This window comes from Symphalangus syndactylus, chromosome 2 (assembly GCF_028878055.3).
Source record: "Symphalangus syndactylus isolate Jambi chromosome 2, NHGRI_mSymSyn1-v2.1_pri, whole genome shotgun sequence".
Classification (NCBI taxonomy): Eukaryota; Metazoa; Chordata; class Mammalia; order Primates; family Hylobatidae; genus Symphalangus; species Symphalangus syndactylus.
Window position 1 is genome coordinate 122,192,503 of NC_072424.2, and position 15,320 is coordinate 122,207,822.

At 37.3% G+C, this 15,320-nt stretch overlaps 1 protein-coding gene across 3 annotated transcripts in view; it reads left to right on the top strand.

Moving 5' to 3' along the window:
- The window catches only part of UTRN (utrophin), a 516,343-nt gene that overhangs the window by 56,412 nt on the left and 444,611 nt on the right, over window positions 1-15,320 (top strand). For all 3 annotated transcript variants that reach the window (XM_055266343.2, XM_055266390.2, XM_055266360.2), the window contains exon 2: window positions 3,626-3,687. In XM_055266343.2, the coding sequence (XP_055122318.1) occupies window positions 3,626-3,687 (62 nt within the window). The remainder of the gene's footprint in view (window positions 1-3,625; window positions 3,688-15,320) is intronic.

Here is a 15,320-nt window from a genome sequence, read left to right on the forward strand (position 1 = left end):
AGTTTAAAATCATCCAGTAAGAGATTTCTTTCTTGGCTAAAGTTCTAGGTGCTTCTTTTCTGAATAGCTGCGCTTTAGGGAACTCATGTTATGTTAGTGCCAGCCAACTGGACACTTAAATTGCTTCAAATGGTGTACTAGAGGATAATGCTTTCTCTCTGATAACAGTAGAGTTTTAGAGGTGATTTGTGTGCTTTCATAGGGGAAACAACTCCTAATTTCTCTGCCACATTTCCAGTTTAGGATTTAAATTGAGATATGTTGCTACATTCTGCTAAAACAATTTTCCATATGCATTTGAGCTGGTGAAGTGAAAACATTTTCAAACCAGTTTCCTTGAAGATTTATCAAGCAGTTTTGTTGATGCGTCTTGCTATACTTCTTTTACCTGTCACAGAAATAAAATTCCAGGCTAGGCAGCAGTGAAGGCCTTTGGATCTGTGTGAGCATGTCAAAAGCATTTTAAGAAGAGCAAAATATTTAGAGGAAGAATTTGGAAAAGCAGCCTTAAGGGATTTAACACATTTTTCTTCTTCTAATTCAGTCTCGTGTTCATCCCTCTAATGGAGAAAGGTCATTAATGGATAAGATTTGCTAAGCCAGCAAGGGCTTTCAGAAACAAAATGGTTTTCAAAAATCCAGGCCTAAGGAAAACACGGTTTGAATTTGGGAGCTTGAAAGAATACATTTAGAGAAGGCGTATATGCAGTGTAAATTATATTCATTCACTTAATATTATAGATATATATTTATAATCAAGTTATGTGTACGTTTGTTGTATTCTTACACATTTTTGTTTTGGAGAAGTTAAAATAACGAATTGGCTTGATAATGAAGATTGAAATAATTTGAGACTGTGGAAGTTCTGTATAAATTTCTAGGCAGACAAAATGGCTGATCAGAATAGCATGATGGAGTTTTAGTTGTCCTGTTACTCGTCTGCTATTTTTACATGCCCGATATCTGGGCCAAGATTGTTTACCTTAATTGTTGTGATGTGGAGGTTAGTAAGTGTGTGAAATTTGTTACATTTCAATCTCATAATTGAAAAGCCACAGGCAAATTCTTGTTCTTTTACTGAATTCCTGTCTAGTAGAAAATAAGACGTATGTGTGTTTATATGTGTGTGTTTGTCTGAAAAAAGGAAAATGTAAACTAGTCTTTGAAATATGTACCCCCTTTTCCCCATTTTTAACTGTATCAAGAGAATGAATGCAGAAATGTCTTTATAAACTTTGAAGTATTTTTGAAACATTTGGATGTTAGAAAATGTATCGTTTACAGACAAATAATTTATCTGTTACTTAGACTTATATTCTGACATTGACTTGACCCATAAAATAAAGACTATTGTTGAAACATTATCTTATTCATTTTTATAAACATAAGAATGGGAATCCATAAATTTGATTTCATTTCATATGTGATAAAATGGAAAGATTATTATCATTTGATAAGGTAATAGTGCTCATTTCTTTGTCCACTTTATATCTGGGGAGAAACCTACATAGTATTAGATATTTTAATATGTTTTTGAAATAAGAAAGATAAATGCTCCGGGAATAGGTTAAGAAAATGTAAAATGTAGTAAGATTTCTCTCTTAGAATTTTTTTCCATTTTTATGGCCACAAATTCTTAAGTTGTGTGAATGTTATAAAATTAAGATAATTTAATACTTATTTATGACCTTTCTATATTTTTTTATTCATGGGATTAAATAAAACTGCGTATAACAAGATTTATAAAAATAAATCCCTTTTAAGGTAGTGGGACAAATAATTGGATTTTTCAGATGCCCTAAACACTGATTTTTTAATATTAAATTCATTTTGGTGAGGCTGGTATATCCCCCTCTTCAGGTTGATGTGTGGTGGTAGCCTTATATTCTGAGTATAATCTCTACTGTGTCCCTCTTTGATATGAAGATGGTAAAGTGTCATTCAGCGTGTAAGCAAGTTCTCTTGGTTAATAGATGGCTTATGTGGCCTTGATCAGTTAATATAAAGCTTGAAATAGGGATCGTTGCTGTCTTTGCTGTCCTTTCTTAAAGGAAGGTCACCTCTGAACACCATTAATATCAAGGAGTTTCTTAAACAGCAGTTTTGTTTTCTATACCACTTGCTCCCTTAGTGTCTTGGAGTCGGTCTCCAATTACCTTTATGGATTTGTAAAAGTGCATTTTTTTTCCTGAAGCTGCTGCTATATTTATTCTGGGAATGACCTTTTAATTACAAACTCTCCTTCCACAAGGGAGTAAGGACCAAAGACCACAAACTGGGTGAAGTGGTAGGTAAACCTCTAATGATCCTAGTAGAGGTTTGTGAGCAGGTCTGTATTCAATGTGGAATTGACGCTGGAGGGCCAAGCACACCTGGGCCTCCTCCATTATTATTTTGCTGCTCTGATGTGGGAGGCAGCCCAGCAGTATAAAAGGTGGCAAAGGAGGCAGGACACACATATGGATGGAGCCACACCTTTCTGCACTGTTGCAGATACGCCTTGGACAGCTTTCTGAACGACTGGTAGAGATTGTCAAAATGCTGTTTTGTAGGCTTTAAGCCAACAATGACTCTTTTACTGGCTTTAATAGAAAATCGGGGAGTGATGGAAGTGTATGATTGAAGAGGTCCCATGGATATTTATTTATCTACCTTGCTTAGACTTTTACTATAATCATTATAACAACGAGCTGAACACCAGCTCTTCATCAAGTGCTTTTCATTTATATTCACTAACCTTTACAATACTCTTGAAAGCTAGGTATTATTTATCCCCACTTTACAGATGAGAACTGTGAGGCTAAACGATGTTATAATGACCCAGGGTCACACAATAGATGGACTGGGACACTGTCTATTTGGTTCTAAAGAGAAAGTCCTTTTCTCTTTTTGTTAGCCACACGGCCTCCTTGTATGTAACCAAATCCTTCTACCCGTATTTCAAAATTCAGGGTGGTCAGTCTTTTAAAGTAACTTTTCATTTTTTTTATGGCTCAGAAAATGAATTTGTAATCAAAACCAAAATTGATAATGGTTTTAAATTCTTCTGATTTTTCTACCTGTAAAAGTTTGTATAGATCAAGATCATTAAAACCTCATGTCAATCTTACTACAGGAAAATGGGTTGCAAGGTTGACCATAAACCTTTACTGTCATTCTAGAGGGTGTAGGACCAGTATGAAGAGAGAGGAAGTCACGAATTCCTGAGTTTTTATTGGATAACTTTAATTTTTGTTTTTAGCATGCTGACATTTTGATTATGCTGAAATTTTACTTACACAAAATGTAGCAGAAAGTACTATGGGTACTAGCTGGAAAGTAGGGCCCTGATTTGATCCGATAAACCTGGATTTGGTCACTGATGGCAGGACTCCGGGGTTTAGGGTGAGACAGCCTGGTCCCTTGGGAAAGGTGCCCGAGCCTCCCTCTGTTGTAGGCAGTGTTGGGCTCCATAAGTGAACCGGGCAGTCATCACATTCTGCATTAGCTGCACATCATTGTGCTCAAGGAGCTCGACTGATAGGACTATTTTAAACCCTCCAGGATAGAGATAACCTTATTTGGTGCTTTACTAAAGGTACAGACTCTCATACTTTTTCCTTCTCTTTCTTTTTCCATTCCACAGATGAACACAATGACGTACAGAAGAAAACCTTTACCAAATGGATAAATGCTCGATTTTCAAAGGTAACTGAGACTTTCAAAACCTTCGATGGTTCAGATGCCTCATTCTGATTGAAGGAGTTTGGTTGGAAGTGCAGTGAATTTTCCCTAGAAAATGTCACCTAGCCGAAGTCTTCTGCGTATGCAGATACATTTATTTTTCCTTTATTCTCTCCTAAAATATGTTTAAATGGAAATTCTCATGCACATAGTTTATGGGACGCTATTGACTTTTACCTGGCCTTCTCCAGATATCTAAGGCAACAGTTAGCTGCTTGCAATTCTGCGAATCCTGGGTACCTCTTGGAAAAGAATATATCATTGGGAAAAATTTTGTGTTCTCTTGGTTAAGAGGAAGATGATTTCATTTTGCCTGGTTAAAACCAAATATTATCATTCAGGCAGTCTTTCTACTCTGTCAGAAATATTTATGGATTTTTATTCTTGTGGATGTGGCTAATAATATTTATCTGCCTTGTGGTTTTTTTTTCTTGTGTACTTCCTTAATTCCCCCCCACCCCAAAGATCTGCTCGTAGCATTTCTAACCATTTAGAACATAATTAATGCTTTGAGCAATATTTTTTCTTAGGGGCAGAGCACGCTGAAGAGAGGAATTGTCAGTGCTATTTTCAAATCTGTTCTAATATGATTATCTGTTAGTTATTGGTGTTGGAATTTTGTGCACTAAGCCTGAGGTGGGAGGAGAGTTTTCAGGGTAACAGATTGTGTAGGACTCTTTTATAGCAAGATGAAAAACAGAAGTTTCTCAGAGAAACACTGTGGTGGTCTTTTAAATAGTATAAAAGCTATTTTAATGACGAGTTGCTTTTCAAAATTTTTGGTTGCTTTTCAAAAGTTGTAAAGGTCAGAGAGACAAACATTGGTATTTCTTGAGGAAAAATGAGGATATCTTAAGGTTACTTTGAGTAGCAGCATAGTTTAAAAAATGCTTCACATCCCAATATTTATAGTTGGTTATTTGATTTCACTGCTTTTTGGGCTTTACAAGTTTATCTTGAGGTGTATTTTGTCTTGCCTGTGAGTATGTAAGGAATGTGAAAACTAACTTTGACAGAGGGTTAAAAATATAGAGAATTAGAACATAAAGGTGCTTGCATAATTGGCAGTTATATGTGTAGAGCACATGCAGGTGTGTTTTGGTAAATTTTAATTTGTTTTATTCCAGAGACACAGGTAACATATGTGCATCTTGGGCTTGACATGAATAAAAACTTTTGAACTATTCATCTGCATGTGACCATTTTCCAGAGAATGTAGTTTCAGCAACTGGGAGTCTGGATATGAGGTGTTTTATTCCAGTGGTCTCATGATTGCTCATATAAGTAAGATTATTCTTCCTGGTTATTCACGAGGATAACACGGTAATTGTTTAGATAGAACAAGTGAAGCAGTTTTTAGCAGTTTAATTTAGTCTTTGGGGAAGAATTGCCTTAGAACTAATTTTGAAGATTGTTTTGAAAGTATTAAACTTGGTAGACGTAAGTTTAGAGAGCTTTTGAAACTGGGTAAGTTACTATTTACCTCTTTCTGAAAATGGAGAGAAATAGGTAGTAAAATAGGACATGGAAAGGGTTTGTAGAGGAAGAGAGATGACAACTGAGAAAGAATAATTGAAAAGAAATTTCTCAATATTTATGGTGGGTCATTGACACCTTTAAAAATACCTCCAATAAAAAAAATGTGGTAGTACCAGACTAGTTTATTAAATGAACTTGATATCTAAATTTGTGCATTTATAATGTCTATTATTTTGCAATTAAATGGGGCTTTAAGTCCCATGTAAATTGTTTGCCCTGGAATGTTTGTATTTCTTACCAAGATACTAGAAAAGACTTGGTAATTTTTATCATTTTTAGTAAAAGTTATAGTTAGTTTTAGCTAAAAGGTTCTGTGTTAGTTTTTGGAGATGGTAGTTTCTAAGCTCAGCTTCTGTGTTAGTGTTTGGAGATGGTGTTTGGAGAAAAACTACCAAAAGTGGGATGACTCTGAAAACTTTTATTTTCATCTAGCAAGAAATAAAACCTAGAAGGAATTTGTCTGAGAAATTATGAATATTTGGAGATGGGAGGCTCATGGCAGTGACACTAAACATCCACATTATTTTTTCTTTCCTCTGGCTGTCTTAAGACCGTAAGTTGGATTGCTTCCAATTGAGGATAGTGAAAGAGGGAGTAACACATTTCTAGACTGGGAGATTTCCGTAGACTCCCATGTGGCTTAACCCTTGCTGAGCTGGGGAAAGACTGTGTTCATGCCTGGTATTACAGGGTAATGCAGAGGCTAGAACAAGAAAAAAAAAATCCCGTTGAAGGGAATGAATTTTTTTTTTCATTTTTTAAAAATTCATGTCCTTTGGTACATTGTGGTGGGTTTTACAATGTAGTTTTTCAATGGGTCCACTACTTCCCTACAGTGTGGGTTCCTAAACAGAGCAACAGGGCCCCTGTGCTGAGAAATCCAAACAGACACTGATGGCACCTTCTAATATTTAGAAATTTGTTTTAAAACAGATGTTTGTCTGGATATTTCCTTTGTGGCCTCCTCCCCATCAAAAGTCTCAATCAAACATCGAGTCTTGTTAATTCCAATACCTATGTATAGTCAAAATTGTCCACTTACTCTATGTAGAGTGACACATCTCTTTTCCAAGTCATTGTTATTGGTGTTAGGAAAAATGGTGAGAGACTTTACAATGGGCAAAAAAACTAGTGGGTATCCTGTTAGCTCAGGCATCTGAATTATCTCTGCCTTTAATTATTTTTGATCTACTTTACAACTAGGTAAGTTGTGGAAAATAGGTATGCAAATGATTCTTATCCATAAAAATGAAAATTATTTGGAAAGCAGTTAATTATTACTCCTTGGATAGACCAGTTTTTGCATCTATTGCAAATCTATTTCAGTTTTCATTTTTCTTGTGTAAAACATGTGTTTTTTTAAAATTTTCCCCTGAACTGGTTGTAACACCTTACTGGGCCCCTCATTAATTAATGAGTTAAATAAAGTCTTTGACACACATTATTATCACATTGGTTTGAGAGTCATGACTTTACCTTGTTTGGAAATTATCCTTGAATACATGGACCACTGTGAAAATCTGCTAATTTGTTCTTCCATTCCATGCTCCACCTTCTCCATCTCCCTTTCCGTTTTTTTTTTTCTTTTCTTTCTTTTTTTTTTTTTTTTTGAGAGACAGTCTAGCTCTGTCGCCCAGTCTGGAGTGCAGTGGTGCAATCTTGGCTCACTGCAGCCTCTGCCTCCCAGGTTACAGCGATTCTCCTGCCTCAGCTGGGATTATGGGCACATGTCACCATGCCTGGCTAATTTTTGTATTTTTAGTAGAGACGGGGTTTCGCCGTGTTGGCCAGGCTGGTCTCGAACTCCTGACCTCAAGTGATCTGCCTGCCTCAACCTCCCAAAGTGCTGGGATTACAGGCGTGAGCCACTGTGCTCTGCCTCCCCTTCCATTTTCAAGAGAGTATCTATGGTGTTTCTAAAGGGTAAACCTGAATACTTTTTCCTCTTCTGTAAGCTTTTTCATTGGGTGCCCGTTGTCCTTTCTTTAAAAAACAAAATAAAAAATTGAAATTGTATAATTTTTGGTATATAGTGTGATGTTTTGGTCTTACTTGGTTATTAAAGCTCTAAATAGCTGCCTCCCAATTTACTCCTAATTTTATTTTACTTTCCTCTCGTTCCCTCATTATGCTGCAGTCACACGGCCTGTGCTTACCATCCCGGTGGGCCCTCCCTGGCCTTTGCACACAGTCCTTTCTCTATCTCTTCCTGGCCAGCTCCTGCCCCGTTGTTCTTGTCTGAGCTTAAATGTTGCTTCCTCAAGGATCTCTTTACTGAGCTCCCAGACTAGGGTAGATAAGCTGTATACTCTCAAAGTGTTATGATTTGAAGCACTTACCATACTGTAATTTAAATAGTCGCTAGTCTTTTTTCCTAGGTTAGACATAAACTCTGTAGGTGCAGGGACTGTCTATTTGCTCATTGGCATATCTTTTGGCATTTAGTAGGTATCCAGTAAAGTATTTGTAGGCTTAATAAATGAATGACAATGACGTAGACATACATTGAATATGCCTAATTCTATATGTTCATAAGCCACTTGGGGATGGTTGCATTGGAAAGAGACAGGAGTAGAATTTAGGACTGAGTGCAACATGGCATGAATTGTGCTATGTCCTGGATATGAATACAATGCATCAGGGCTTTTGCTGCATTATTCACAAAAATAAACAAATCCAGCTATCCAAACTTTCCCCGTTTACCTGATTTCTTGGAGTTATGCTGCAGTGATTGTTAAATAACCACTTGGACTTAATGCATATTATTGTTTTATTTACCCAATACAATTCTTCACATAGGATCTAACTACTAAATTCACTGTGAAGAAAAATAAGACTTAAAACTTAAAGCCAGCATAATTCTTTTCTTGATAAGGGATTTGGTAAAGAGCTTGAGAATAATATCGGTCTAAAACCATCTTTTAATTTGTAACTGTATATGAATATATAGTAACCAAGACAGTGCTCACTCAAAATATGTATTCTTTTAGCTGCAAATCCTTGTGAACATATCATAGAGTATACAGTGCTTTGGAATTCAAGGATCCTGAGAAGTCATAGTGTAGAGTAAATTATGGCTCTTGGATTTTTAAAAGTTATGAAGAGCTCAGAAAAAGTGATTATCTAAAAAAAGCTAAAAATTAGGAAATTACACACTTATTTCTGGATATCCTGCTCATTTATTTATGACCTCAGGCAAATTATTAGTCAATTTTTTCAGGTCACCTTGTCTACATTTCTATAGCCATGAGATACAATTGATCATTATTACCTTCCTTATATCGTGAAGAAATATTGAGGCATTGCTGAGAAGTGTATAGGAGATGATAATTACTTAGGAATGCAAAATAAAAACCCTATCAGGTACCTCGAATTTGTGATAGTCCTGATCTGTGGATCCATGCCACACATAAACAGAAAAGGGAAAAATCATTGGCTCATTAAGCCCGCGTTCTTCCATTGTATGGTGTGTACGACTTGAGTGTTTTGCCCCTTCTAAATTTCAGAGCCTCTGGCTTGTTAGCCGGCCGGTCTCCCAAGGGAGGCAGCAAAGGCCTCATTGCTTTGCTTTGGGAAATTTGCTCTGACTTTGAGCCTGCATTTTCTTTGGCTGACTTTCAGAGCTGCTCATCTGGCAGAGCTGAAAACATACAAATTGCAGAAGTTCTTTTATCCATTTGGTGAGATGGTTCTCTAAAGAGGCTTCACAAATAAAGGTTAGGTAGAAAATATGCAAACTTAAAAATGCTGAACTTGAGTTTGTGCAAATCCCTGCTTTTCTCTTTTCTAAGACACAGATGAGCCAAGTTTTCATGTAAGTTACAATTCCAAACTTGAAATTCAAATTGACAGAATGTAAGAGAGGAAAGCCATGAAGCATTTTATATGGATTCCAATATGGGGAGCTATTAAGATGTTTTCCTTTAGGAGACAGTGAGACATTGCTTTTAGATATTGTTTTTCTACTTTTCTCATGTTGGAAGTTAATAATCACTAAAGTAGGGGTGGGAAAAGATGTGGAGGGAGATTTACAGGAGGTGCAATAAAAGGAGCCCAAACCCTTTTCCACCTCTAGATGTTCAATCTTCTCTTTAGTACTGTAAAGAGGCTGACAGGCTTCCTGTGTGAAGATAAATACCATCTATAGTAGAGGCTTGAGCTTGAAGAGTTACACATTGGGTCTGCCATTGGTTTATTTCATGAGCATGCATATGGCAACTCAACTGATTGTTTTAGGAGCCATACACATTCAAGTGGTTCCTTAAAAACAAATGTGAATTTGTGTCTATTCACTAATACCTCTAAAAAGAAAACAATAAAATGTACTCCATATTCTTAAACACCAGCTTCCAGATACACTTTGGCTATACTTATGCAAGCTTTGTTGTTGTTGCTGTTTGTTTTGTTTTCATTCAATTTGATTTTTTAAAATTTGATTTTTGTCTCAAAATTATATTTGCAAAATGAACTTCACCTTGGTTAAAACTAAAAACAAGTGACTAAAATTAAAACTGTTAAGTATTTTTTAATATGATATGCTTTGATGAGTACTTAATAACGGTTTTGATTCAGCCTATTGGTATTTATAATTGTGAAGCAAATTTGGTAGTCTTTGTAATTGACAATCAGTTTAGAAATTGATCAACTGGGAGGAAATGACTTTTCACCCTTCACCTAGGAAGGAGTGAGCAGGACCACCTTGCTTGTGCTTTTCCATTCAGCCTCTTGTGGCCCCACCATCTCTAGCTTCAGAGATAGGCTCTGATGGTTCAGGGAAGGATGCACTTATCCCAGGGTGGGAAGTAAGGTATCAAGAGGGGATTGCTGAGAGGTAGTGGTTGAGGGGAGAGAGAAGCTCTACCTATTACACACAGCAAGGAGACACTGGACCCATTTCCAGCTGTATCTGGCCTGGGAAGCTTTTAGCTGCAATTGCCACAGGTAACCATCCACCAGCCATGAGGGGAGTCACACTTATGGGGAAGCTGACATTTATTTTTGTTATTATCTGTTGGAGAAATAAAAAATCCTGCCAACACTGGTACCCCTGGATACCAACATGGAATACAGAGAAAACACAATTTACAACTAAGTGTGCATGTTTGGTTAAGTGCATGCAGGCAGTTGGCTAAAGACGTCAAAGTCTGGACAGAATTTCACACAAATATTTAGTAAAGTGGGAGAAAGAACAATGAACACGTGTCTCGGTGAGAGACACCTAGATGTGTCTTGTTGTGATGGTCTCTTGTCCACCTTCTCAGCAACTCCTCTGTTTAACTTAGCTTGGAAAACTGGAGACTGGATTTATCTATTTCCTGACCAAAAAATTGGGTCTATTTTGTTTTAAGGAGACACCCTACGGGAAGGGAAGGAGCAGTGTAGCTGCCTCTCCTTTATATATATTGAACAAAGGGACTTTGATTTTATTTACCTTTACACTATCGTAATCAGTGCTATTACCAGTGCCTCACCCTAGTCTCACGGAAGCCTATCTTTTGAAGGACTGCGTTCTTCAAACATTTCTACTGTATTGCCAGTTGTGTATACATGGAATAACCTGTATTGTTTCCTGAGTTTGCCTACAGACCTTGCCTGGTATGCATAAGGAGTCAGAGCTTTTTATTTATTTGTTTATGTTATTTGTTTTATTTCCATAGGTTTTGGGGGGAGCAGGTGGTGTTTGGTTACATGAGTAAGTTCTTTAGTGGTGATTTGGTGAAATTTTGATGCACCCATCACCCGAGCAGTATACACTGTACCCAATTTGTAAAATTTTATCCCTCACCCCCACTCCCACCCGCCCCCCAAATCCCCAGTCCCCAAAGTCCATTGTGTCGTTTTTATACCTTTGGATCCTCACAGCTTAGCTCCCACTTATTAGTCAAAACATACGATGTTTGGTTGCCCATTCCTGAGTTACTTCACTTAGAATAATGGTCTCCAGTTTCATCCAGATTGCTGCAGATACCATTATTTCATTCCTTTTTGATGGCTGAATAATATTCCATGGTGTGTGTGTGTGTATATATATATATATATATATATATATATGTGTGTGTGTGTGTGTGTGTGTGTGTGGGTGGGTGTATACACACCACAATGTCTTTATTGACTCATTGATTGATGGGCATTTGGGCTGGTTCCATATTTTTGCAATTGCAAATTGTGCTGCTATAAACATGCATGTGCAAGCATCTTTTTGGTATAATGGCTCCTTTTCCAAATGCCTACCTCTGATGGGCATTTGGGCTGTTTCCATGTTTTTGCAATTGCGAATTGTGCTGCTATAAACATGCATGTACAAGCATCTTTTGTATAATGGCTTCTTTTCCTCTGGGTAGATACCCAGTAATGGGATTGCTGGATCAAGTGGTAGTTCTACTTTTAGTTCTTTAAGGAATCTCCACACTGTATTCCATAGTGGTTGTACTAGTTTACATTTCCAGCAGCGTTCCCTTTTCACTGCATCCTTGCCAATATCTATTGTTTTTTGATTTTTTGATTACAGCCATTCATGCAGGAGTGAAGTGGTATCGCATTGTGGTTTTGATTTGCATTTCCCTGATCATTAGTGATGTTGAGCATTTTTTCATATTCTTGTTACCCATTTGTATATCTTCTTTTGAGAATTGTCTGTTCATGTCCTTAGACCATTTTTTTTTTTAACTTGCTAATTTGGAGTCAGAGCTTATTCAGCCTCCAGACCTCACCTGATTGTCCGTGGAGTACGCTAGCGGCCCCTGCCTCTGGCCGCCAGGTATCTGAGCCCCACAGTGGTTTCTTATCATCCCAGATTTTATCATTACTATACCAGTAACTTACCAAAATCAAGGTAAACATTCTGTTACATGTCTGTATGACTTGTGATTCCCTGAAAGATATTACTTGGTTTGGCATGTGTTTTACAGTATTTTATAGTTCTGAAGGTAGGTGCACATTTACTGATTCGGAGTATTCTCTGCACATTTACAGTAAACACTGTAAATCATCGCTCTGTAGTTAATGTGGCATACTCTGTGATGACCGGCACCATCTGTTTCTCTTGTCTCTCTCTCTTCCTCTTCTTCTCTCCCTCCCTCCTTCCAAGCAAGCTTCTAAATGGAATCTTTTTCAGTTCTTAGCAACTTGTGCTGATCACCTAGAATTCTTAAAGAGAATGGCTGAGAGATCTGTACTCCCTAATTGTTTAAGTGACTGGAGCACATTTTGCTGGTTTTCTGTTGTCGAGGTGTGGAAGGAACTCATTAGGCATTATTGCAGTGCCCTCATTTTGCTTTCAGTCTTCTCTGTGGAAAGCAATGCTGTGTTTGTTCTTTTACCACAGAGTTGAATCATGAAAGTAAATACTAAATATCGTACAGTCTTCATTTCATTGATTAAGCTACACATTTTATAATTGAGATGAGCCTAATTTTATCGTTTTACTTAATCTTGACTAGAGACAGCATTCTTTTTAAAACATCTATTATTTGTTTTATGCAATAATACATAAACTTTGTAAAAATTAGATAAATCAGTAAATCCAAAGAAAATTGTTCAAACTACTTTTAATTCCACCACCAAGAGAAAGAGTGTAGCATTTTGTTGTATAATGGTTTAAAAATGTATTATCATATAAATATCATTAACTAAGATGATGTACATAGTGCTTACTGATGCATTATTGATTATTAAGAAATCAAAGAATTACAAGAATGTCAAAGATGCTACATTTGTGTCAGTGTTGAGATTGGGGTTCATGAGTTAAAGATTCTAATTTGAAAAGATTTAGAAATGTTGCATTAAATTATTTCTTTTTGAATTTTTAAATTAACCAACTTCTTGCAAAAAACAGATGAGGAGGGGGAGAGAGAGACCATAAAATTTACAATGTTACTAGATGCTTGGGCATCATTTTGAACTATCGGGGCATCAGATTAATCTCAGATTAATCTGAGGAGAGTGTGAATATATTATGGTATATACACTATATATGTTTGTGTATATATATATGTATATATATATACTACACACACACACACACACACACACACACAGTAAACAATGGGACTAGTAATTGTTTTTTTTTGTTTTTGTTTTTTGGAGATGGAGTCTCGCCCTGTCACCCAGGCTGGAGTGCAGTGGCGGAATCTCAGCTCACTGCAAGCTCCGCCTCCCGGGTTCACGCCATTCTCCTGCCTCAGCCTCTCTGAGTAGCTGGGACTACAGGCGCCCGCCACCACGCCTGGCTAATTTTTTGTATTTTTAGTAGAGACGGAGTTTCACCGTGGTCTCGATCTCCTGACCTCGTGATCCCCCCGCCTCGGCCTCCCAAAGTGCTGGGATTACAAGCGTGAGCCACTGTGCCCGGCCAGGGACTAGTAATTGAATTAAATAGAGTGTCTCAAATCCTGTTTTGAAAATAGGGTGTAAATAAATAATAAATAATCAGTGTCAAAGGGCTCAAATTTGTTATTCGTTTGTAAGATGACACTCAGCAGACATGTTACTTTTGAAAGCATTTAAAATCTGTTATCTTCCAACTGTTTTTATTATATGCAGTTATAACTTGATTGCTTATAATGGGTTTAGGTAAGTCATAGGATGGATTCTGTCTCCCTGCTATATCTGTTTCTTTGTACAATTTTGGCAGCACCAAGCTAGATTTGCAAATTCACCTTAACGTGTTTGCCATATTATGTTAGTACTGTTTTTTGCTTAAATCTACAGTCATGTGTCGCATAAGGATGTTTTAGTCATTGATGGACCACATATATGATGGTGGTCCCAGAAGATGATTATGAAGCTGAAAAATTCCCATAGCTTAGTGATGCTGTAACTGTTATAAGGGCATAGCACAGTGCCATTTACTCAAGTGTATTAGTCTGTTCTTATGCTGCTACTAAAGACATACTCGAGACTGGGTAATTTATAAAGGAAAGAGGTTTAATTGACCCACAGTTCCACATGGCTGGGGAGGCCACAGTGAGAAGCAAAGGAGGAGCAAAGTCACGTCTTGCATGGTGGCAGGCAAGAGAGAGAGCATGTGCAGGGAACTAACCATCAGATCTCATGAGACTTGTTTACTATCGTGAGAACAGCACAGGAAAGACCCGCCGCCATGATTCACTTATCTCCCACTGGGTTTCTCCCACGACATGTGGGAATTATAGGAGCTACAATTCGAGATTTGGGTGGGGACACAGCCAAACCGTATCATCAGGTTTTTGTGGTGATGCTGTTGTAAACAAACCTACTGTGCTGCCAGTTGTAGAAATGTCTAGCACATACAATTATGTACAGTACATAATACTTGGTAGTGATAACCAACAACTATGTTACTGGTTTATGTATTTATTATAATTTTATCATTATTTTATTTATTTATTTATTTTGAGATGGAATCTTGCTCTGTTGCCCAGGCTGAAGTGCAGTAGTACAATTATGGCTCACGGCAACCTCTACCTCCCCTGTTCAAGCGATTCTTCTGCCTCAGCTTCCTAAGTAGCTGGGATTACAGGCATGTGCCACCATGACTGGCTAATTTTTGTATTTTTAGTAGAGATGAGATTTCACCATATTGGCAGGGTGGTCTCGAACTCGTGACCTCATGATCTGCCCGCCTTGGCCTTTCAAAGTGCTGGGATTGCAGGTGTGAGCCATTGTGTCTGGTCCATTATTTTAGAGGGTACTCCTACTCATTAAAAAAAAAAAAGTTAACTATAAAACAGCCTCAGGCAGTTCCTTCAGGAGGTGTCCCAGAAGAAGGCATCAGTATAGGAGATGACAGCTCCAAGTGTGTTATTGCCCCTGAAGACCTTCCAGTGGGACAAGATCTGGAGGTGGAAGACAGTGATATTGTTGATCCTGACCCTGTATAGGCCTAGGCTAATGTGTATGTTTGTGTCTTAGTTTTTGACAAAAAAGTTTAAAAACTAAAACAATACAGTTTTAAAAATTGAAAAAGGCTTATAGAATAAGGACAAAATGAAACAGAATGTTCTTGCACAGATGTGTGATGTGTTTGTGTTTTAAGCTGTGTTATTATCAAAGAGTCAAAAAGTTAAAGAAATTGAAAA